General features: G+C 40.4%; 2 protein-coding genes across 2 annotated transcripts in view; both read right to left on the bottom strand.

Annotated features, from left to right (window-relative positions):
* LOC118596079 (zinc finger protein 99-like) overlaps window positions 1-18883 on the bottom strand; it is an 87411-nt gene extending 68528 nt beyond the window's left edge. Inside the window, exon 1 of the mRNA XM_036206804.1 lies at window positions 18837-18883. The gene's annotated coding sequence lies outside the window, so the exon portion shown is untranslated. The remainder of the gene's footprint in view (window positions 1-18836) is intronic.
* LOC118596085 (zinc finger protein 58-like) lies at window positions 304-25357 on the bottom strand. Its single transcript, XM_036206812.1, has 5 exons — window positions 25237-25357; window positions 24079-24225; window positions 15608-15734; window positions 14544-14639; window positions 304-3886 (listed from the first exon to the last, which is right to left on the bottom strand). The coding sequence occupies exons 3-5, from the start codon at window positions 15729-15731 to the stop codon at window positions 2937-2939; spliced, it is 1170 nt and encodes a 389-aa protein (XP_036062705.1). The 5' UTR covers window positions 15732-15734; window positions 24079-24225; window positions 25237-25357; the 3' UTR covers window positions 304-2936.

Below are 25357 nucleotides of genomic sequence, written 5' to 3'. Positions count from 1 at the left end.
TGTGAGTTGGAGGCCACCCTGGGCTACCAAGTGAGTTCCAGGAAAGGTGCAAAGCTATACAGAGAAACCCTGTCTAGAAAAACCAAAAAAATAAATAAATAAATAGGGCAGCTGGGAGGTGGTGGTACACACCATTAAACCCAGCACTCGGGAGGCAGAGGCAGGCAGATCTCTGTGAGTTCAAGGCCAGCCTGGGCTACAGAGTGAGTTCCAGGAAAGGCTCCAAAGCTACACAGAGAAACCCTGTCTCAAAAAACAAACAAACAAAAGAACAAAAAAAGAGAAAAAGAAAAAAAGAAATAGGGCTTAAAATTAAAGAGAGAAATGAGAAATGCCAGCTGAGATTATGAGTCTCCTTATACTATTTAGTCCTGGGAATATACGTTTCTGCTACAATATTTACTCCCGAGTGTGTGTGTCTCTGTTACACTATTAACTAGTGAGAGTATATGTTTCTGCTATACTATTTACTCCTGACAGCATGAGCCATTGCTGTATTATTTACTCCTGAGCTTGTAAGTCTCTGCTAGAGTATTTACTACTGAGAGTGTATCTCTGCTACTTCTCACTTAAGCTAGTTCCCTAAGAAGCTCTAAAAAAAAAATCATTGTCTTGTAGAACAAATGTATAGCCATTAAGGTCAATTTTATCCATGAGGAAATCTCTCTCTGTGTTCTGAGGAAATTAATAACTAGGTCTACAGAGATGTCAATCAGGAAGAAAACATTGACTCACGTACACGTAGCAAACCGGACCTTTGTTCAAGGTGGATTGCTGACTACATCTTAGACAATTTTAAAAGACAGAACCTCCCCCACACAGCAGCCCATCTTTGTTATTATCTAAGATGGAAATTAAAGCTGGAAGCATAAACTCTCTTTGCCATGTAATCTAGAGGCTTATTCATTTCTTGGTGTTTTCTCTAATGCACATATGACATTTATAGGTTAATAAACTTTTTAAACATGACACAATGATAGTTATGTGAAGTGTTTTCTTGTAACTACCTACCAAGTTCATGCGACTGTTACACTCCTTTCCTAACTACAATAATGTTGGATAGCCCAGAACAAAAACAGCTGTGATCACTATGGATGTAGGAGGGAGGTAAAGGAGGATGGGTAGGCCACTGGGCATTGTTCCTCTGTTGTATTCATGGCCAAGTGGAAGATATAAGGTGAGTCTGGCCACATCTCATCTCTGCAAAGCCATTCCTGTCTCTTCCCTGGGGTTACACTGACACAGGGATCCTTAGTTCTTAGCATCTGAGCCCTTCTGGAGTCCACTCACTTGATCCCTCATGATGCCTTCCCAGTAGGGTGCTGACCCTCTGTATACTTTATGACAGCCAGATTCATGTGCTGTAATCACTGCTAAAACCAGTCAGTTTGGATATGTCTAAAGCCAACAAATATTAAAATGATATTAGTTGGGTAAATTTAATACATGTATATTGAATATTTTATTCAAAACTCCACATTCACCTATTGCTTCTTACACTTAAAAACACTTTTCTCTCCCAACTTGGTGGGCTTTTCCTTTATTATTTCTTCATTACACTTAGTGCTCTCTCTATGTGTAGGGGTGTTAGACAGTTGACTGTACCTGGAAGACTCTAAGAATGACTGTCTCCCTCAGGAGCCATCAATTGCTAATAGCTCCTCCACACTGTGAGACACAGTGAGGCCCTTATACAACCATGCTTATTGTATGGTGGGATTTAGCTTGTTTAATTGTTGTACATGTAGTAATAGCCCCAGAATGTTCAAGCAGGAAATGGCACTGCCATTTCTAGCAATGTTTCACTATTCTAGAAATGTTTAAACATTTTTGCTATCTCAGTGCAGACATCTACTGTTTCTGCCTCTGACATTCTTCCTCTTTCCCCTCAGGAATCTCTGACTTGTGGCTTTAGATGTGTGTAAGGGACCTTGTTTATAATGTGGGTATAAAGATGAGGACTTGGGTTCCTGACTCTGTGAGTATAAAGATGAGAACTTGGGTTCATTTAGTTAGTATCCACTTATTAGAATAACAGCATTAATTTCCCCCTAGGGTTTATAACCTAGCCAGGCAAAAGCATATCACCAAATTAACATGATACCAGTTACTATTTGTGGAATAAGATTTAAATCCAATCAGAAAATGAATGGTTTCTCCCATAACCTTCCTGTCATTATTGCTCTATGGGCACTGTTGTTTTTTATCAGCTGCACCTGATACCATCTCTGCCTCAGCTGATGACTGTGTCTCTGCAGCTGCTGCCTATTGCTGCTGAGGCCTTAGACTGGAAGAGCCTTCTTGTGGTTTTAACTAAGTCTCTATCCTTTTATTTTACCAATAAGAATTCAGGAGCCAAATGCTGGGTGAAAACCTGCTAGCTCAGAGAGACAGATTCTTACACACCGAGGGGAGATATTACAGGAGCTTGGATGACTCCACTGGGAAAACAACAGTAACTATGACACAGCCCAGATCTCAGACTCCAGGAACCCAGTGGACAAAGTTAGGACATGGTAAAGGTTTCAGGGAACATTTACAGTTACACAAGAAAGAGACTCATTAATCAAGGCAAATTTCAAACACACCGCTTGAATAAACTGTGGGGGGTTACAACAAAGAGAAGTCTCCACTGTTCTCTGACAACATTCTTAGTGCTCTTGGAAGTTAGCTGTTTGTGTTGACATTCCAAAAATAATTAACTTAATATTCTCCACTATGGACACATTAGAGGTGGATAAGACCTGAATTACCAGCAAAGATTTTTACCACACTTCACATACTCATGGGAGTTTGTAGCCAGAATTAATCATTTGCTTTCTTTTAAGGGTTGAGAAGTAAACTTTTTAAGACATTTGTAGGATTTCTCTCCCATATAAATTCTATCATGTATTGAGTACAGATAAAACAGTTAATAAAGTCTTTGTACATTCCCCTCAGTCTTGCAGATTTTCTTCAGAATGAATATTCTTTCTTTTATGTCGTCTAAGAGATGAAGATGAGGAAAACCATCTGTTACACTCTTCACACTGGTAGGGTTTCTGTCCAGTATGAACTTTCTTGTGTTTAGTAAGGGATGAGTGATAACAATAGGCTTTGTAACATTCTTCACACTTGTATGGTTTCTTTCCAGTATGGACAGTCTGATGCTCTTGAAGGTGTAAAAAGTAGGAAAACCTTTTGCCACACTCTTCACATGTGTAGGGATTGTCTTCAGAATGGATTTTTTGATGTACTCTAAGGGATGAAGATGAGCAAAAGCACTTGCCACACTCTTCACACTTGTAGGCTTTCTCTGCTATATGAGCTGCCTTGTCCTCAATGAGGAAGGCAGACTTAGTACATCTTTTTCTTCTCAGTTCACACTTGCTGAATTTCTCTCCAGTGTGAACTGCCTTGTGGTTCTTAAGGCTTGAGTAATAACGAAAGGCTTTGTGACATTCTTCACACTTGTGTGGTCTCTCTCCACTATGAATACTTTGATGTTGCTTCAGCAGTGAAGAATAGTAAAATAATTTGCCACATTCTTCACACTTGTAGGGTTTCTTTCCAGAATGAAAACTTTGATGTTGCTTCAGCATTGAAGGATAATAAAATAATTTGCTACATTCTTCACATTTGTAGGATCTTTTATCAGTATGATTTTTTTGGTGTATAAAAAGTGATGAGTGAGTATTGAAGGACTTATGACATTCTTTACATCTGTAGGGTTTTTCTCCTGTATGAAGTCTCTTGTGTATGGAAAGTGTTTTATGAGAACTAAGACCCTTACCACATTCTTCACACTTGTAGGGTTTTTCCCTTGTATGAATTCTCTGGTGTTGCATAATTAATGAGTTACAAACAATAGTCTTTCTGTACATGTTATAATCATCAGGTATTGTTCCTGTTGAGCAAAAGTTGAGATATCAACAAAGGCTAGGAAATAGTCCTTATACTTAATGCTTATCTTTTTAAAAGGAAATATTTACTCATATATAGTGAAGCATCAGTGAGAAACTACAGTGCACTAAGAATAAATGATAAAATATTGTAGGTAGAAATAATCTATACTTCTACTAGAATAAGGGCACAATAATACATATTATTTGTAGTTTAATAGCTAAGTAAATTGTACTGGCATTTTACTTACAGAAATAAACCCATTAAACAGTAGAAATGTTTTATGGTGTGACATTCATGAAATCATAATAACCAAGCTGCAAAAGGAGAAAGTTAATGGTGATTGTGTGAATTTGTATCATCTAAATACAAAATTTTTATCTTCCACATAGAGTTTTATTTTGTAAAATATAAAAGATCTGCTGCACAGGAAGTAGATTGTCTACAGAAAGATTAAATTTATAGCTCAAAAATTGAAAACAGTGTTTTAAATTTTGTTTGGATGACAAGAAAATATATACCTGAAACATATTGAGTCTTGGTTAAAAAAAAGAGCAAAACTTCAGGTTCACCTCTGAATTACTGTGATGGTATTTTCTTTGTACTCTAACAAATAAAGCTTGCATGAAGATCAGATGGCAGAGCCAGCCACTAGTTGGCCATAGAGGCAGGCAATGGAGGCACACACTTTTAATTCTAGCACTTGGGCAGCAGAGGCAGATAGATCTCTGTGAGTTCCATGCCACCCTGGACTATACAAGATTAATCCAGATTAGAAGATAAACAGAGCCAGGTGTAAATGGCTCAGACCTTTATTCCCAGTACTTGGAAGTTACATACCTTTAATCCTAGCACTAGAAAGGTTGAGACAGGAAGTCATATGGCTGGGCACACAAAGGAATATAAGGTAGGAGGAAACTGGTTCTGCTCTTTCAGATGAGGACTCAGGGGCATTGTGTCTGAGGATTCATGGAGACAGGATTTTCCCTTTTTGACTGATGAGTTGGCAAGGTGATAAGTGACTGTGGCTTGTTTCCTCTGATCTTCCAGCATTTACCCCAATATCTGGCTCCAGGATTTTATTATAGGATTAATTTGGATTTGTTCAATATCTGGCATCCAACTTTTGGAGCATGAATTCATGAAAAAGCCACTTGCCTGTGGCATGCAGCTACTGGCACAGGCTAGAGCTACATGTGGCCATAGATATTACCCTGCCAGTTAGGTTTCCTTTCAGAGTTAGCCTATCACCGTTAGCCAGCTCTGCATTTCAGGCAGTCCCCACTACACAACTTTTTTCCCAAGCTGCCCTGAAGCACTATTACAACAGAGAGAGTTTGGTCTCTGTTTCATAATATGATAGGTGGTTTGAAAATGGAACAATTAAATGGGAGGATAATAATTAACATAGATGGGATTTAGGTAATGTCAATTACAAAAGTTGTTTGATCATTTCTGTTTTATTGTTTAAAAAGTTGGTTAATATGAGTGTCAAGATGAAAGTTTTAGAAAAACTTGTTAAAACAGATCATAGCAATATTCAGACACAGACAGAAGAATATAAAGGAAATCCAATCTCAGCATTACATTATAAGGTTACAGAGAAACAGCCTAAAGCTTTCAAACAGCCAACTTTAATCTATCCAGTAACCTTACAGGAACTGCCAAATGACAGATATCCCCAAGGCTGTGTAAGGGCTGAATGGACTCCTGTGCAAATGTTAGACTTGAGGAGCTTTCAGGAAGTGACGGTGTCATATGGAATATATTCACCTTTTGAGAAGCATATGTTAAACTCCTGGTCAACTCATAATACAATTATCCCTCAAGATTGGCAAGACTTGGTTACAGCAGTCTTGCAGGATGGTCCCCAATTACAGTGGAGGAACTGGTGGGAGGAAGAGGCTAAGACCACTGAACAGAGTAGAGATGGAAGTATTGAAATCTCCCAAGACCAACATCCTGGGGAGGGAGATTATGCTGATGTAGAAAGGCAATCTTTATCTGATGACTACACCTTGGCTTTACATCATGCAGCAGCCATGAATGCTTGGGACAGAATTGGAGAAGTAGGAAAGAAAATTGAGTCATTAACAAAAGTTATACAAGACCCAAAAGAAACCTTCATGGATTTCTTACAAAGATTGACTTTACCAATAATTAGGAATAATACCTAATTCAGAAGCTACACAAATAATAATTGAATCTCTGGCTTTTGAAAATGCTAATACACAATGCAAAAAGGTAATTAGGACATTAAAGAAGAGATCAGAACCCATGGAGGAATGGATCCAGGATACAATCAATATTGAATCTCATAACTATAATGATGCTTGGAGAACAGAGGTGATTTCCAGAGGCTTGAAGAAAAATTGAAATGTCAAATGTTTCAATTTGCAGTAAACAAGGTCACCTAAAAGGGACAGTAAACAGGATGTTCCTAGAAACAAGGTTTTTTTTCAAGGACTAATCCCAACAGAATGCCCCTCCTTTCTGTAGTATGCAGAAGGTATGGCAAAGGCAGACATTGGAGTAATGAATGTAGATCAACAAGGGAAAGACAAGGTAATCCTTTGCCTTTGCCTTGAGAAATACCCTGAGTGGCCTCTTGCAGGTTCCCACGTCAAATTCTGTTCATTCCTTTCCTACCATCATGGAAGAAACTTCTTCCCTGAGCAACTAAAGAACCTAATACCTACTGCAAAAAAAGCATATTGCTCTGAATGATGAATCAGCTATAGAAGAGAGAAGAAAAAATTCAGGAGATACTATAAAGCAAATGTTTTGGCAAATTTCTATAAATCAACAAAGACCAAAATTAAAAATACAAAGAAATGATGTTCTCATTGAAGAGCTTGTAGACATAGGTGCAGATGGAACAATAATTGAATGAGAATCTTGACATCCAAATTGACCTCTTCAGGAGGTAAATGTTCAGGTTTCAGGGATTGGAATGTTACCCCAGGTAAAATAGAGCATGAGTTGGGTTGAGTGTATAGGGCCAGAGGCCAGAGAGGAAAATTAAAGCCATATGTGGCTAATATTGCAATGAACTTATGGGGATGTGATTTGTTACAGATGGAATACTCAGATTAACATTCCTCCAATCTCAGAAACAAACTATAAACTAACATATGTTTCTGGGGAAAATATTAGAATAACAGTTACTGACCATTTAGGTAGTACAAGAACAAAGTACAACAGCTGCTGATCTTTCAAAGACATCAATAGTCCTACATTTAAAATGTTTAATAGACAAACCTGTATGGGTTGAGCAGTGGCCTTTAACATCAGAGAAATTGTAGGACTTAGACTGCTGGCCTTTGAATTCTCCTATATTTGTTATTAAAAAGAAATGCGGAAAATGGAGAATGGTAACAGATCTAAGAGCTGTTAACAAAGTGATTCAGCCAATGGGCTCTCTACAGACTGGAATTCCTTTGCCTTCTCTGGTCCCTAAAGGATGGTCTCTTATAGTTATTCATTAAAAAAATTGTTTCTTCACTATACCTTTACAAAAAAAAGGTAGAGAAAATTTTCCTTTCATGGTACCTACTTATAATAATTTTCAGCCTTTTAAGAGATATCAATTGAAGGTTCTCCCACAGGGACTGTTAAATAGCCCCACACTGTGCCAATATTTTGTACAACAATAATTGGAAATCATACATAAACAATTTCCTCAATCTATAGTTTACCATTATATGGACAATATTTTACTGCCTGATTCAAATGTAGATACTTTAAAAAGAATGTTTGAGCCGGGTGGTGGTGGTGTATGCCTATAATCCCAGCACTCGGAAGGCAGAGGCAGGTGGATCTCTGTGAGTTCAAGGCCAGCCTGGCCTACAAATTGAGTTCCAGGATAGCCTCCAAAGCTACAGAGAAACCCTATCTTGGGAAAAAATAAAAAAGAATGTTTGAAGATGTAAAGAAAATTTTTCCCTCTTGGGGATTACAAATTGCTCCTGAAAAAAATACAAAGAGGATATTCTATTAATTATTTAGGATATAAAAATAGGTCTACAAAAATTAGATACTAAAAGGTACAAATTAGGAGCAATCAATTACAGACTCTTTAGGACTTTCAAAGATTATTGGGAGACATTTCTAATCTATGGCCCACTATTGGGGTAAAAAAAAAAAAAAAATCATGAACTGAGTAATTTGTTCAAAACCTCAGATGGTGACAAGGACTTAAAGAGTCCAAGAGAATTGCCAGCTGAAGCTGAGAGGGAATGTGTTTTGGTGGAAAAGAAATTAGATGATACAGTTGTGGATTGTTTGGATTCAAAGCTGGATTGCATTCGGGTTATTTTACCCTCTAAGCTTTCTCCTACAGGAGTTTTAATGCAGGGGGAAGACATTATATTGGAATGGATATTTTTACCACATAAACAGAGTAGGAAACTAAAGACATATGTGGAAAAGATTTCTGACTTGATTTTTAAGGAAAATTGAGACTTCATCAATTAGCAAGAACAGACCTAGCAGAAACTGTAGTACCTTTAATTAATGATGAATTTGAAAAATTACAGGAAGAAAGTGAACCTTGGCAAAGACCTTACAGTAATTTTTTGGGAGAGACTAACAACGAATATCCCAAAAGCCAGAGAATTCAGTTTATAAAAAGAACTAACTAGATTCTTCCTCATATTGTATGGAGAACACCAATTTCTAGATCCTGTACATTTTAAACTGATGTAAATATATCAGGAAAGGCATGTTACAAATCAGACAATTTAAATAAAGTGGCTCAAAGCCCTTATAATTCTATCTAAAAGTCAGAATTATATGCTATTCTGATAGTATTAATGGATTTTTCAGAACATCTTAACATAGTTACTATCAGTATGCAGAAATAGTTGCTTTACACATTGAAACTGCTGAACTTATTCCTGATGAGTCAGAATTAACTCCATTATTTTATCAGTTACAGAAATAATAAGGAATAGGAATCATCCCTTATATATAAAACACACATCTGATCCCATATGGGTGTGTCAGGCCCTCCTGCACAAGGTAATGATGAAATTGATCCAACTACTGATAAGAAATGTGCTGGAGGCCTCAGAGTTTCATAAAAAAAACACCATGTCAATAAAAAGGGTCTGAAAAAGGATTTTTCCATCACTTGGCAATAAGCCAAGGAAATTACAAGGTAATGTCCTATTTGTTCTTAATAAATACTTAACCATACTCCACTACTTGCTGGAAGGAACTCAAAGGATACTCCATGGAATGAAATCTGGCAGATGGATGTGTTTCATTTTGTAGAACTTGGAAAATTAAAATATGTACATCACACCATTGATACCTATTCAGGATTTCAATGGGTAACTGTTGTGTGTTTTGAAAAGGCTAATTCTTCAATAACATATTTGTTAGAAATTATGCCATCATGGACATATGAGTACAATTTAAGAAAGACAATGCTCCAGCATATATCTCTAGTAAAATGAATCAGTTTTTTGCTTATTACAATATAAAGCATATTACAGGAATACCACACAGGCCAAGCAGTCATAGAAAGATCAAATCAAACTCTAAAGGATATGCTAAATAATCACAAAGGGGTTAATAAAGACCCCCTGAAATAGATTGCATAATGCTTTAAGAACTTAGAATTTTCTACACGCTAATGAGAAAAGAAGGACTGCTGTGGAGAGACATTGGTTAATAGGAAGAATTACTTAATTAAATCAGCCTGTATAGTTTAAAAAATGTGCTGACCTCAGAATGGAAACCAGGATATATGTTATTTTTAGGCAAGGGGTATTGCTTTTGTTTCCTCAGGAGAAGAAAAGCTATGGATACTATCAAAATTGATAGAGGTTCGATTTGAACAAGAGAGACCTCTTAATTAGAAGAGCTGGTGGTTCACCGCCACCATGACTATTCAATTTAAACTAACTTTAAGACTAACAGATGCTTTTCATTTAATCAGATATAACTTGCCAAAAGGGAACATCCCCAAAATTAGGCTTGGGGGAAGGGTTTTGACTTTGTCTTTTCAAGAGAATGAAGACATCTAGCTAAGGAATCTGAAGACCACTGGATGAATGAGACATATGAAGAAAAAGGATAAATCATCCAGAGAAAATGTCCCAAGAAAAAGAGCAAATTGGTCTATTAGTATATCACATCTCCAACAGAAAAAAATTTCATAATGCTTCCCAAATGTTTGTTTCTGCTATTCTATACAGACACATTACACAAATGTCCTCTTTGTAGTTCCAATCCAATTAAAAATTAAATCTGGCTTTGGAGTTGGAGTGTGGCTCTTTCCTTCTCTAAACCCAAGCATGCATGTTAAAGGAAAATGCAAAATCTCTGTATTATGTTAGAAGAGCTGCCTGATATGAGACAGAAGAAAAACCAAATTTAGGGATTATTTTATTGCTAATAATCTTATAATCCTTTTTTAACTTTAAATCTTTAACACTACTCTGAAGGTATAAATATTATCTCAAAATTCATAACATGTACATATATATATATATATATATATATATATATATGTATATATATAATTTTGTCATGATATTAATGGTCACATAGAGTACTAACTAATTTTAGAAACAGGCTTCATCTAGCTTCCTATACATAATTTTGGGTTTGAGTCTCTCTCAGGTAACTAGCAATTAAGTTTTTGTACTCTGAATGTACATAACAAATGATGATCCTTTAACCTCTTAGAGAACTACTGCATATGACATTTAAAATGCTTATGTTTTCTGCAGTGAACTATGACCATGCCTAACAGAAACCATTGAAGTCTCCAGAAGGAGGATAGGTTCTCAAAACTGCAATTCCACCAGAACTATGGTCATGCCACTAAGCTGACAAACACCACCCAAAGATTGGCTTTGGACTATAAACTGCTCAGGGCAATTTCAAGGTGGCTAGCTGATATTGTCCAGCTTCACAGATGACTCTATCTAGGACTTGAGATAAGCCCTGCATTTTTCCATTACCCAGAAATTCGACAAGAAATGATGCAGCTAGCTTTCCAAGGAATTGATAAATATTCCAGTTTTTTTTCAGGGTCCCCTAAAGATGCTTTTGCCCCCAGACAGCAGGAAGTAAATTTAAGAACATGATGCACACATTCTCAAGAGGTGGGGTAGGTGGTTTGTGGTTGTTAAAATGGGTTATATTTATCGTCGATTAGGGTGGTTGGTTATAAGTTGTTCTTGGTAATGATCAGGAAAAAAGCTTAATATAAGAGATTAGATTCAGGGATCTCTTTTGAAAGGAAAAAAGGGGGATATATATATATATATATATATATATATATATATATATATATATGATAGTATAAAAGGGTAGATATAAAGATGATAGGAGGAGACAGGAATTCTGCCCCCTTCGTCCTGAGAATTCAGTATAAGAAAGAAGTCTCAAGTCCATCGCCTTAACCACTTGGCCATGATGGCTCAGAGGTTAAGAACACCAGCAGCTCTTCCAGAGGTCCTGAGTTCAATTTGCAGCACCACATGGTGGCTCACAACCACCTATAATGAAATCTGGTGCCCTCTTCTTCTTTCTTTTTTTTGGTTTTTCAAGACAGGGTTTCTCTGTGTAGCTTTGCGCCTTTCCTGGAACTCACTCTGTAGCCCAGGTTAGCCTCAAACTCACAGAAATCCCCCTGCCTCTGCCTCCCAAGTGCTGGGACTAATGGCATGTGCCACCACCGCCTGGCTGGTGCCCTCTGCTGGCATGCAGGAATATATGCAGACAGAACAATGTATACAAAATAAATAAACGAATCTTTGGAAAAAAAAAAAAGAAAGAAGTCTCTCTAGTGGCTAGTTCCTTTATGTCTCTGATCTTACAGCATTTAGCCTGATATCTGATTCCAGGTTTTTATTATTAGGAGCAATTAGAATTCCCACTACATGCCTTTACTTCAACTGACAACAGTATATTGTTTAGACTGGAACAGCAAGGCACCAAAGAAAATGACTGCAAAGCTTTGACAAGACAAGGTAGGACAGTCCTTCAATTTCCCTGTTTCTCAAAAATATCTGTTAGATATTCTAGGCCTGTAGGCAAAAAATGAATGCCCCAGTGACACAGAAGAAATTTATGTGATTAACCAGGCAGCCAGAAGTCCCTATTATTAGGTAACATTTCACCCTTCTGGGGTCTTTGATCAAGTTAAAGGCTAATAATTAAATTTAAAGTTTCCCTTAGTTATGATGAAAGTCATGATGAAAGATAAAATGTTTTTGATTCACAAAGATAAAATAGATACTAAAATAGGTTCTCTAAATTTGCCAATATAAAAGAACTGAATATTGTAACTGTAATGCTTACTTGACAACTGTTATTGTTATGTATAGTTTTACTACGTTAAAATTAAAACTTTCCTTTTTAATTAGACAAAAATGGGAAAATGCTATGGAATAAACCTTTTGAACACTGTGAAGATGTGTTACTTTCTTTGTTAATAAAAAGCTGAATGGCCCATGGCTAGGCAGGATTTTCAGGGTAGAGAGAATGATGGGAGGAGGAGGAAGGGTAGAGGCAAAGGAGTCACAAGGATGCAGAGGAGAAAGAGGTAAATACGCCATAAATAGAAAAGGTACTGCCAGATGAGAGCATGTAAATAAGACATATGGGTTAATTTCAAATGTAAGAGCTAGTTAGTAATAAGCCTGAGCTATTGACTGAGAATTTATCATTAATATTAAGTCTCTGAGTGGTTATTTGGGCAGAACTGGTGGAACAGAGCTGATCATGGTCCCGACAAAAAACTTCGAATACACTCTTTAACCCTGCTCCTGTTACAAAACTGGAAGACAAGGTAAATGAACACTTGGAAGAAGTTTGAGTATCAAACTTGAGAAGAGGAACCAAAAGATCTCTTCCTACCATTTGGACTCATGGTAATATTAGCTAAATTGCTTCCTATAGGGGTAGCCACAGTGTCTAGCCAGACTAGATCTGAAACAAAACATTTTAAAGCTCTGATGTATATGGGAACATCAGGTTTAAACATAAAAGTTTATAACTTCTCTAACAACTTTTGAATTGGAATGAATGTATCCAAATAACAGTTAGATGTAGTGGGTAGCCATCCCAGCCTTGGCCTGGAAGTTCCAACCACCATTGAGGCTTCTGTAATGGTCACGCCCACAAGGCAGGGCTGAGGGAGGAAGCTGAAGACCCAGGATATAGAGGAGAGGCTTCTCTTGGTTCCTGAACCCTGGCAGCAGCTGAAGGCAGGAACCAAGATGGTGGGGAGCCAGCACTCAGGGAGGAGTGGGAACGCCTCACTCACAGAGGCTTTTGCTGGTCTGGGGGCTAACCTAGGGAACTCAGACCGGACTAGCTGCTCCCTTTTTCAGGAATGGAACTATGTAGGTGTTCCCTGTTTAAATGGAACTTTGCAGGCAGGTGTAGGTACTCGCCGGCTGGGGAGGAGGCTGAGGGTGGGAGCCGCCTAGGCCTTTTGAGTTTGCCCGATGTGAGCACCAGATATTGGTGAAATTATTAAGGCCACTCCACGTAGTTGAAAGGGAGGTTTATTTTGTGGGGTAACTTACAAATGAAGGGATAGGTTTCAGGGTCTGGCAAAGGTATGGCACAGTCCAGCGGTGCTCTCTGGAGAACTCTGCTCCGTCTACCTCCAGTGTCCAGCATCCTGGAACAAAGAGAGGCCTCTCCTCTTGATCCTGGGTCTTCAGCTTCCTCCCTCAGCCCTGCCTTGTGGGCGTGACCATTACAGAAGCCTCAATGGGGGTTGGAAATTCCAGGCCAAGGCTGGGATGGCTACCCACTACAGTTAGACCTAATAGATAATAAATAGGTTAACTTGAAAATGCATAAGAAAACAAACCCACAAAAAAGCATGAAGATTTACAACACAGTGAAAGGCCTAAATCTACCAACTGTCATGAAATAGAGGCACACAATCACTGTCTCCAGAACTGGTTTGATGGGCATCCCTGAATCAACAGTGTAAGGCCCTGTAGATCACCCTGTCGTCCTCTTCCTTTCTAATGGTCTGGCCCTGCTGAACCACCCGGTGGTAAATAAAAGACTCAAAAAAGAAACTGGCCTTTAATGGCCCTACACAACCCCTTTAAACAATATGTTAATGATTTGACTCTTCCCTAAGATCAGTGGAGAGTGAACTGTCCAAACTGACTTTGGTTTCTCTGAGTTTAATCCAACTGCTCAAAACCCCCATATTGTTCTAATCAACAGAACTTAAACTATTGAGCTTTCTGTCTCTGCCTGCCTCCCAGTGGTGGAATTGTGGGGTTGGCTTAATAATCCCAATCACACTCACTTTGGTGTAGAGATCTTTATGGCATGAGTCTGCTCACAACCTCTACAAATAAATGACTCTCAGTCTGACCAGCACTGAGTTCTCTTTCCCTGATCTTACACTACAATGGAGACTCAACGGAGAGAAGAACTTTAGAAAACACTGTAAATAGGAGCTCAGGTAGTGGGTAGTAGTTGGGGAATTACAAGGCTTAACAAAATTAAACCATCATAAACTTCTCAGACATGAGTTTTGACAACAAAGCCATAAAGGAAAGACCTAAATAATGATTCCCACAGTGTCATGTTCCAGGGTAACAGGAAAGCCTGCCTTTCTATTGGAAAGTTGGACCTCAACTCCGTTCCTTAGGCCTACACACCTGGCTGCATGTTGGCTGCTTCTTGTCTCTTCACATCTGAAGATTCTTGTCTTTGCTCCAAAAATGTCACCAAGTGTGGCTTAGGCACAGCAAGACCTGTTTGAAGAAAACGGGAACAAGATTGTTTATGGGTTCTTTTACTTGGAATTGACATGTCCCTTCCAGTACATGGCTTATAAGGAAAGAGATGATGTAATAAATGATTGTAGACAATCAGTTCCTTAAATGTTTTCTGACAGGATCACTATACTACATGGACAAATTTACAATATCCAGATTCTGAGTTTCATTTAAAGGGAAAAAAAAAACATTAAAACTGAATTATGAAACACTGTCATTAACAAGTGTACTCCATGTTTCATGCCATTCAATTTCTAACAGTCCTAATAGAGTGAAGGAAACGTACATCCAGCACAGAAAGATTAAACACAAAAAGAGAAAAACAGTGAGATGACTCTTTTGTTATTAATTATTTTTATTTCTCATATGCATTGCTGTTTTGCTTGCATGTATGTCTGTGTGAGGATGAAACGTTAATCTAATCAATCTTTACCAATAAAAAATCCGGAGTCAGATATCAGGGTAAGAAATTGAAAGATCAGAGAAGCAGGGAAGCCGCCAAGAGTCTCTTCTGTTCCTCCCTCTAAAAGAGCTGAGGTCCTGTCTCAGCCCCACTTTACCACTTCCTTTCCCTCTCTCTACAGTCCTCCAAACCCCTATGGTCAGCAAGTTGCTAGCTCTGCCCTCTTACTCCAGGGAAGCTTTCCTTGTCAGAACACAATCAAAATATCACACAACATGAGGGTGTCAGATCTTGGAATTACAGACAGTTGTGAGCTGCTATATGGGTGATGAGGAATTTAACTCTAGTGGAGCATTCAGTGCTCTTAACAACTGAGCCATCTCACCAGCCCCAAAATGATTCTTAATACAGCAGTCTCCCTAATTTTTCTGGAAACAAAGGATATGAAACTGGCGGTTGAAATGCTCCCATGAGACACCATACAAAGTGAGGAAGCTACATGTTGATGGTGAAATAAGAATTCACTATGGATGATCCTCACCCAGGAACACAAGGTTGCTGTAATTCTCCAACATCACATCCCTGTACAAATTCCACTGAGCAGGCTCCAGGCATTCCCTCTCTTCTGCAGAGAACTCAATGGCCACATCCCAGAAGGACAGCATTTCCTGCAATAAAGATCAATGAATGATACTGCACTTTAGTTTAATTAAAACCATTAATAATATAATAACCAAGATGCATTGGGCTGGATAATCCTCTTGTCAACTTGATACTATCTAGGGTCATTTGAGAAGAAAGGAACATAATTGAGAAAATGCCTCCCTAAAACTGTCCTGTAGCCAAAACTAGGTGGCATTTTCTTAATCAGTGATTGATATGAGATACCACAGTCCATTATGAGTGGTACTTGTCCTGGGCAGGCAGTTCTATATGGTGTAGGAAAGTAGGTTGGGCATGTCAGTAAAGAGTTTTTCTGTGGCCTCTGTTCCATTTCTCACCTCAGGTTCCTGCCTTGACTTCTCTCAGCAATGGACTGAATTGCAGTGTAACATAAACCCTTTCTTCTTCAAGCTATATTTCGTCATGATCTTTATCACAGCAACAGAAACTCTAACACAGGCATCATGTGCCTGTGGACACAAACTAGATTTTGCCCAGGATGATAGAGAGCTAGCAATGTTTCTTACATTACTCATCTATGATTGAAGTGGTCACATGATCTCACTCTGGACCCATCTTCAAGACAAGGTAAAAGATCCCTATAAGCCCAGTTGGACACGATCCATTTAAGATAGAAATGTAAAATAAAGACATCCACAGAACATGGATTTAGTGCCATATGCTACTATACACCACACACACACACACACATTTCTATCAGGAGAAAGTCCTGGTTGGGGAGAAGGATTTCTCAACAGTCGATATGCACAGTCATAAGTGTGAAGTGAAATGAAAACACAGAGTCTGATGCAGCAGCTCAGGCCATCATCTGGGTTTCAGGATTTCTACAGATTCACTAATGATGCAAATGATGGTGACAGAGGACATGAGAGGAGCAGGCAGGGGAGGAACTCACAGACTGAATGTCATTTAAGTGTCTGATCATGTGAGAAAACAGGCAAGTCCAGGACTAACAGCACTGTTGAGAATTTAACATAGAATACACATCACTGGTCTTTTTGCCATTTTCCCTTGCTATTTTTTTCTGTCAAATATTGAATGAAGTGTCTTTAGTATTCCGAATGCATGGTTTGCACATGTGGTACCTCTGTATCCATGTGCTGAAGGTTTTTTTATTTTTTTTTGTACTCCAAAATGTTTTAATTTTAGAATTTATGTTTTTCATATTTTATTGAGTAAATGCCCAGAAAGACCTAGGAGAATAGTCACACATTTTTCCTTTTTATCAATACAGAAAATATCAGTAATTTATTAATAATGAGGTATTTTGAAATAATTTCATGGTTAAGCTATGGATCCTCTTTCTCAGTTATGGTATAGTTACCTCCTCAAATACTATCTTCCAGGTATCTGAAATGTACCCTACATAATGCTTACACACATCCAACATTCGGGACAACAGCACTGGGGGCTTCTTCCTCCTATCACACTGTCCCTGAGCATTCATCCTTCAGGAAGTGTAGTTGGCATTTTTCTTTGGGACACAAACCAGCTCCCAAATAATGACACAGAGACTTCTTATTAATTATGAAAGCTTGGTCTTTAGCTTATGCTTGTCCCACTTGCTCTAATAACTTAATTTCACCTGTTTCTAGTCATCTGTTTGGCCTTGTTGCTTTTACTTTCCTTTCATTCTGTATGTCTTGCTTTCCTGCTTCCTTTCTGTCTGTCTGTCTGGCCGCTGGGAACTCCCTCTGTCTCTGTCTCCTAGATTTTTCCTCTTTCTCTGCCTGGAAGTCCCACCTCAACCTCCTGCACAGCTATTGGCCATCTAGGTTTTATTAGAGGAATCAGGTACCTTGGGTAGGCAAGGTAAACAAATGCAACACATCTTTACATAGTTAAAGAAATATTCTGTACACAGATGCAAAACCTCTTTGCAATGTTCAACTAATATTCCACAACAAGGAAGTCCCAAAGTGTTGGCTTCCTGAGGTCACTGGTCAATGGAAAAATCTTTGCACGTCCAACTCCTGTGCCTTATGATTCTGTATGTTTAACAGTCTCTACCTTATATGAGTTCAGTTCATTACATTTCACAAAGTGAGGAGATCATGTGTTATTTACCTTTATCTGCCTGAAAGAACTTCCAGTTTCACCAATATTGTCACAATTGGCAAGAGTGAAAATATATTTTCAGAGAAAAATTATTGAGTTAAAGCATAAGTAACTACTCACTGCAACTTCTCTCATATCCCCCAATAACCCATTTCAAATACATAGCCTATTCTTCTGTAATTATTATTGTTTTACACATATACAGAGTACATATATTTCTACACATAACTATATGATTATGACTGACTGATTCTGTTCAGTGTTGCCTGTCTATAAGTTTTGAGGACTGACCACTTGTTACTGGATGAACAGTGAGCGCTCTCATCCTGGGAAACACTAATTCTCCCTCTCTCTACACTTGGATGCTTACCCAGCTGACTGCCCCCTGCAGGGGATCTAGTGCCACTGGCATTGTTCAGGGCTTGTTCAGGCAGCCATGTTGTTGGGGTATCATGGGTGCAGCTTCCCTTCACTTTCTAGAAGGCACAGCCTCCCAGCAGACTTGCTGGACCTCTGGCTCTCATAATCAATATGCCCCTATGCAGAGATATTCCCTGAGCCTTGTGTGCAGGAATTGTGGTATAGTGTATCTTTTGGGTCAGGGCACCACAGACAATAGTTCTCTGCACTTTGTAAGTTTTTGTTTTCTGGAATGTTCTCTGTGCTGCAGAAAGAAGTGCCTTTGATGAACAGTGACAGCTACACTCCAGTGTGGGTCTAAGGAGAAGTACTTGGAGTGCAGTTAGGGATTGCGATGGTTTAGTGGCATTAATGTGTTCTCCTCTATGATTTAAGACCTAACATGTCATCAGAGGCAGTTCCAAGTATTATGTAGGTCTCCTGTCCCCTCTAAGTCCCATTGGCAGCTGCTGCTAAGGCCAAGATGTGAGAGGCACTGTGACACCTTTAGAGATATCACACCGTACTGGTCATTGTTGTGGTTCATGGTCATAACAGCTAAGCAGGACTATTTACAGCTTCTCTCCCTTGGAGCTTGCAAAGCAACTTCCAGCACTGAGCAAACTCACCCTTAGGCAGGAGACCTTCAGGTCAGATCCAGCTCCAATCCCCTGACTCTTGTGTCAGCATTGGAAGGAGGGGGTAGCTATTTGGTAGATGTTTGGTACAGCAGAAATATATACTCTGTAAAGAGTGACTACATAGAAACCTGTCCTTAAATAAAGGGCAGAGCTAATTAGCAACTGGGACAACATATCTCCAGGTTACCAGCTACCTGAAGAAAATTGGTGACTAGAACACCCAGTAATTTCTCAAGAGAAAAGCAATTGAACTGTGTGAAAGATCCCTTATAGCTAGTAGAGCATGTTCTTACCTTTACAAGGAAGGGAATAAACCTCGGAAAAGACTCTTCTTATTTATATGATCACCAAGAGCAGGGGAAAATGGTCACCGTGGAGAATGGAAAGAGCCCTGAGCACAGTGAAGATGGAAACATACTTCTGTGAGAGAAATATTGTAGCTCCCCGATGGAGAACTAACTGCAAGGATCACTCCCTATGTTGCCCAGCACTGGCTATCACCATTCTATGAGGAAGTGTCTGCTGTCTTGAGGCCAATCTCCTATGAGATGCTGTGGGTGGAGGGCAGTGAGCCTGTAAACAGGATAGCATTTAGTAGGAACTTTATTGAATACAATTAACAGCGAGCATTTCAAGGGAATTTGAGCCTACCAAAATTCACTTTCTATGGAGGAGAAATGCAAACAATGTCTGGTCTGAGGTGGGCAAAGTGTCATTCATTAAAAATTGCTACATATTCTCACTATAATTTTGAGACAGAAATCTGTAGTCCACTTGAATAGAGACTGGTCCTAGAGGCAAGCCTAGAACAACAGAATTGACAGATTGACAGAGTAGATACATTAAGAACTCCTGCATCTCCTGTCAGTATCCCTCAGAGACACCTTTTCAGAGAATCAGACAAAACTGAAGATTGGTGGGAAGTCCAAGCCAGATGCAAAGAGAGGACTGGATTCCTGATCGGGTTCCTAACAGTAGTGACCTTCCATTCAAAGCAGACTACATCCTGATCAAAATACACATTATACACATTATCAAATAGCAACTACTAGATCTCTGTCCCAGCTCTATACTTCTATATGTGTGGCATGAAAGAGTCATTAATTTTTGCTTTAAGCCACCACATCTTGCAATTATGACTCAGAAAGTGGAATAAGCCATGAAAAATACTGTAGACCAAATGTAGTATCTGCTTTGGAAACATGAATTACATAATTATAATTTAAATTTCAAAATATCCCAAGCTTTGCCTTTTATATTAGATGTCTAGATGTATGTGTGGGTTTTAAAAGTTCATCTATTGCTTCTAAAGTACCAGTAAGTGGAGTATATCCAATAAAGATTTGGGACATACACCTTTATAGATCAGGTTAATTACATATAGATATTACAGAAAAGTCAACAATGGAATGTAGATTTTCAAAAAGATGGCAGTGCATTCACACACCTCTTAACTAAAAATATGTTGCTGTATTTAATAATGACTATGGAGGACACTCTGACAGTCACTTTTATAACCTGAATTGACAATGTAATGAATATCTGTACTGCTCAGGTATGGAACACCTGTATTGCCAGGTTTAGACAGTGAACCTACATTTGCTGCTCAGGTAACTCAACACTTAGCTAAGGTTTTGGGGGCTGATTAGAAATTATATTTTGCTTACAGGCCCCAAAGTTCTGGATAAGTAGAGTGTATGAATTGGACACTAAATGAGGCCCTTACCAAATTAACCATGGAGACTGGTGGAGATTGTGTGGCTCTCTTTCCTTTTGCCCTATATCGAGTCTGAAATTCTCCATATATACTCAGACTCATGCTATTTGAGATCATGTTTGGTTGACATCTTCCCATATGCGCAGATTTATGTCAGAACTGCTCACTGAATTCACTGATGTTAACTTGCTTGCCTCCCGAAATGCAGCAACCTCAGTATTCAAGGATATCTGGCCGAGATTTCAGGAGGGTGTATGGAAAAGCCCTTTTACCCATCCCATACCAGTTCCAGCCTGGAGATTGGGTCTACATCTGCAGACATCAACACAGGACCCTAGAACCTCGATAGAATGGACCCTATGTCTTGATCCTGATCACCCCACTGCCATCAAGATCAACAGGATGGCCACTTGAATCCACCATTCTCACGCCAGGGCAGCTGATTCAGAGTTGGCTGAACCACCGAGACCAGCGTCAGGAGACAGCAAACCCAGCTGGAGCGGGACTGCAAAACTTGACCCAGACAACCCTGAGACTTAAACTGAAGGTCAGATCTGATGGCCATGCTGATGGCCTTTTTCCTTGCCCTTCTGACATCAGACAGGGCCATCAGTAGCCCACATCAACTCCCAAATCTCACTTGGCAGCTTTTAGACTCACCCAAAGCCCAATAGTGCCCCTGCTGATCCTACGATCGATACCCATGTGACATAATTTGACATAATTTGCCCGGGACCTGTCCCACACCTCTGTAGCCCTGTAAAATTAACCTTCATAGATCAAGGTAAAAAGGCAAAAGATTGAAATATGGGTAAAGCATGGGGCATTAGGCTATATGAGTATGCATATGATCCATGGGCACTATTCACTCCAGCTAATGACCTCAAACCCTACCTCCCTAGGAGGGCAGGAGGATCCCTAAAAGATAGGGCCTAGCAGAGTGCTGACCCCACCTGAACTGGCCCTACCCCAGGAAAAACATCAGCCAGTCACATACCATCCCAGTCCCCCTATCAGGTTGTTACCCCTCTCTGCACACTTCGCCTTACCATACCAGAGCCAGACACCCTCTTAACGCTACTGGAGGCTTCCTACCAAGTCTTTAATGCTTCTAAACCAAACCTCACCTGTGCCTGTAGGTTATGCCTTGACATTAAGCCCCCCTACTATGAGGGGAGTACACAGAATCTAACCCCCTTCTCTTACTCTTCAGTCTGTTGGGGAACGAGGCTCAGCCTAGGAATGGTGCCTGCTTCTTAAATGCTACTGTGTAATCAGACAATTCAGGTGCTTCCCCACAAATCTATCATACTCCCAGAGAATGGATGGTCAGCGTGCTCCACAGGGTTAGCTCCCTGTGTCCATGGACAGGTATTAAGTCAGGCTAAGAACTTCTGTATAGTGGTGCATCTGGTTCCCAAAATAGTCTATCACCAAGAAAAAGATGTAGGATTCTTAGCAGGTCTTATTAATAAAAACAAACCTGGAGCCAGGTATTGGGGTGAATGCTGGAAGATCAAAGACACAGAACAAGCCACAGTTTCCTCACCTCACCAGTTCCTCAGCTGGTCTTGTTTCCTCAGACTGGAAGCTTCTGAGTCCTCATCCAAATGAATCTCAGCTGAACTACTACTCACAGCCTGAATGCTTAACCAGCCAAATGCTTAACCAGCCAAATGCTTCTAGTTTCTGGTCTTCACGCCTTATATACCTTTCTACTTTCTGCCATCACTCCCTGCGATTAAAGGTGTGTGTCACCATGCCTGGCTGTTTCTAATGTTGCCTTGAACTCAGAGATCCAAGAGGGATTTCTGTCTCTGGAGTTCTAGGATTAAAGGCGTGTGGTACCACTGCCTATCCTCATGTTTAATATTGTGGCCATCCTGTTCTCTGACCCTAGATAAGTTTATTAGCCTGCACAATATTTTGGGGAACAGAATACCACCACATATATCAAGATTAGAGGGGTGCCATGTTGGACTACAAAGAAAGCCTGTGATAGACCTCACGGTAAGTGTCCTCCTCAGCCTGCAACTGGCAGGCGCAGAGACTGGGATGTCATCCTAAGTGGTAAAGGGCAAATGTTACATTGACCTCTGAGTTGCCATTGACAGACACAGAAAGGCTTGAGAACACTATTGCCCACCTGCAGGCCTCGACATCTTCCCTTGCTGACCAAGTGTTATAGAACAAATGGGGTTCTTACAACAGGGAGGGCTATGTGCAGCTCTTGGGGAAGAATGTTTCTATGTTGACCATTCGGGGCTGGTAAAAGAATCACTGGCAAAGGTCAGAGAGGTGTTCCAAAAATGTAAAAGGGAGTGAAGCAAACGAGGCTGGTTCAAGTCATTATTCAACTCAACCCCATGCTTAACTACTTTGATTTCTGCATTCTTGGGTCCCCATAATGATTTTATTACTCTTTTTTTTTGTTTTTTTGGTATTTTGAGACAGGGTTTCTATGCTTTGGAGCCTGTCCTGGAACTCACACTGTAGCCCAGGCTGGCCTTGAACCCCCAGAGATCTGCCTCTCAAGTGCTGGGATTAAAGGTGTGCGCCACCACTGCCCGGCGATTTTCTTACTCTTACTCACCTTTGGCCCCTGTATCCCGAACAAGCTAATTTCCTTTGTTAAGGAACAGATAAATACAGCACAGCTAATGGTGCTGAGTCTCAGCACCTTCCATTAGGGCCCCTCAGAGAGAACCCATGAAAGGGTCTCATAAGTAACATTGAGAAGGGGAAATGAGGAACTCAAGCCCTTGCCTGGACCCGTGCCCTGGCCCTTCTGCAGCCATGACATGTAGCAGTTATCTTAGAAGGTCTTATTAATAAAATCAAACCTGAGGCCAGTTATTGGGGTGAATGCTGGAAGATCAGAGAGACAGAACAAGCCACAGCTTCCTCAACTCGCCAGTCCCTCAGCTGATTCTGTTTCCTCAGACTGGAAGCCTCTGAGTCCTTATCCAAATGAATCTCAGCTGAACTGCTGCTCCAAAGCCTGAATGCTTAACCAGCCAAATGCTTCTAGTTTCTGGCCCTCATGCCTTATATACCTTTCTGCTTTCTACCATCACTCCCTGGGATTAAAAGTATGTGAGTCACCATGCTTGGCTGCATCCTTGAACAGATGGATTTCTGCCTCTGGAATGCTAGGATTAAAGGTGTGTGCTACCACTGCCTAACCTCTATGTTTAATATTGTGGCTATGCTGTCTCTGACCCCAGAAAAGCTTATTAGGGTGCACAATATTTTGGGGAACACAATATTGACATAATGACAGGCTGTAGAAACAACCCAACAGGATGTAGACCCCTGGCATAGCACAGCACGGTGTGCCCTTGAACCCCTGACCTTGGGCCTAGCTCTACTTACAGGAAAACCCCACCAGATCTTCCCATATGGTGGAAAAAGCCAATTAAAAGTTATAACTAATGGGCTCATGATAAAAAAAAAAACAAATGTGGTAACCAAGGCAACCAATAAAAGAGATACTAGTTATCTTGCACCTACCTGCAAACTAACCAAGGACAGCGCTTCCAGATGCGAGGTGCTTCAATCCTGAGTCTGTTCCTATGTAGTCTGTAGACCCCAAGCGCACGTTGCTTCACTCCCCATGAAAACTTTGCCCCTTTGTTACTTGGGGTCGCTCCTGCTCTGCTGTGTCAGACAGAGAGTCCTGAGTTAACTCGCAATAGTAAAAACACTCTTTGCTTTTACATTGGATTTGGTTCTCTTGATGGTCTTTGGGGGACTCTGAGTACAACACATATGATCTTTTCACCTGTTCCTAGACACCCTGCTCCTGGACTAGCTCAACAAGCTCAAGGCCAGATCAAATCATGTTGACACAACCATTGTGGTCCACCCTACAGAAGGGACGGAAGACTTTTCAAAAGTTAAGAAAACCCAGCCCTCAAGGTGAGGCTTGGAGTCAGCTTCTCCAGTTCCTTCTTCCTGTAGAGGGTCCCTCTGTGTGTGGGGGGGGGGGGGGGGGGGGGGGGAAGGGGTGAGTGTGGTTGTATGTGTGTTCTCTCACCTTAGTCAAAGCTTTTCTATTGCAACTGATTCTGGCAGATCTGTTGGCTGGTTCCAGAATTTTGAACCTGTTACCTTTGTTTCACCTCAAAAATTTTCCTCTCTTGCTTATTTAACTGGCAGAGAAAATGAACACGATCAAAACCTCAAGACCGTTACACTAAGCGGCTACAGAGTTCAGGAAGGACCAGACCCCGTTTGCTCTACAGACACTGAGAAACCTGACAGCGTCCATGTGAGATGGCTCAGCTAGAGAAGCATGCTTCCCCACCAGAGCTGCTCACTGAGCTCCCAGCTCCACCTCAGGAGCAGGCAGTCAGCTGACCATCATTAGTTTGCAATCCTGGACTTCACTATCAACTACTCCGCGATACCGGGAAGCTCTCCTGTCCCAGAAGACCAAGCCGGATTTGGACCTGGACCGCAGGGGACATCCTAAGGAAACTGTCACTCAAGCACAGTCCCTATCGCCCCCTCCCCAGCCCTGACCTGCAACCTCATGTGACCCAGCCAGTTCAGCACAGCACCTCCAAGGCAGTTTCTTCCGCCCTCCCACCCAGCCCAGGTCCTCTCCCTTCAAGAAGGACCCGCACCCCGCACAGTGCCTGAGGCTGCGCTGCACCCTGGACCAACCTCCGTGTTAGAGACGCAACAGGACTGTAGAACAGGAAGGACTCTCGCCCAACTTTGGGAAAACTGCACACGTGTGGACTGAAGGCCAGAAGGGAATTTCCTGGATGGCTCCTGGTGATGT

The sequence above is a fragment of the Onychomys torridus genome, chromosome 15 (genome assembly GCF_903995425.1).
Source record: "Onychomys torridus chromosome 15, mOncTor1.1, whole genome shotgun sequence".
Lineage (NCBI taxonomy): Eukaryota > Metazoa > Chordata > Mammalia > Rodentia > Cricetidae > Onychomys > Onychomys torridus.
This window is presented reverse-complemented; position numbering and strand designations above follow the sequence as displayed.

Excerpts from the sequence above, each read along its gene's own strand:
- LOC118596085 (XM_036206812.1), bottom strand. The coding sequence starts at position 15,731 with ATGCTGTCCTTCTGGGATGTGGCCATTGAGTTCTCTGCAGAAGAGAGG. Across the intron at positions 14,640-15,607 it reads CAGCAACCTTGTGTTCCTGG|GTCTTGCTGTGCCTAAGCCA; the intron begins GTGAGGATCATC and ends TTCTTCAAACAG. Across the intron at positions 3,887-14,543 it reads AGCAGCCAACATGCAGCCAG|GAACAATACCTGATGATTAT; the intron begins GTGTGTAGGCCT and ends TTTGCTCAACAG.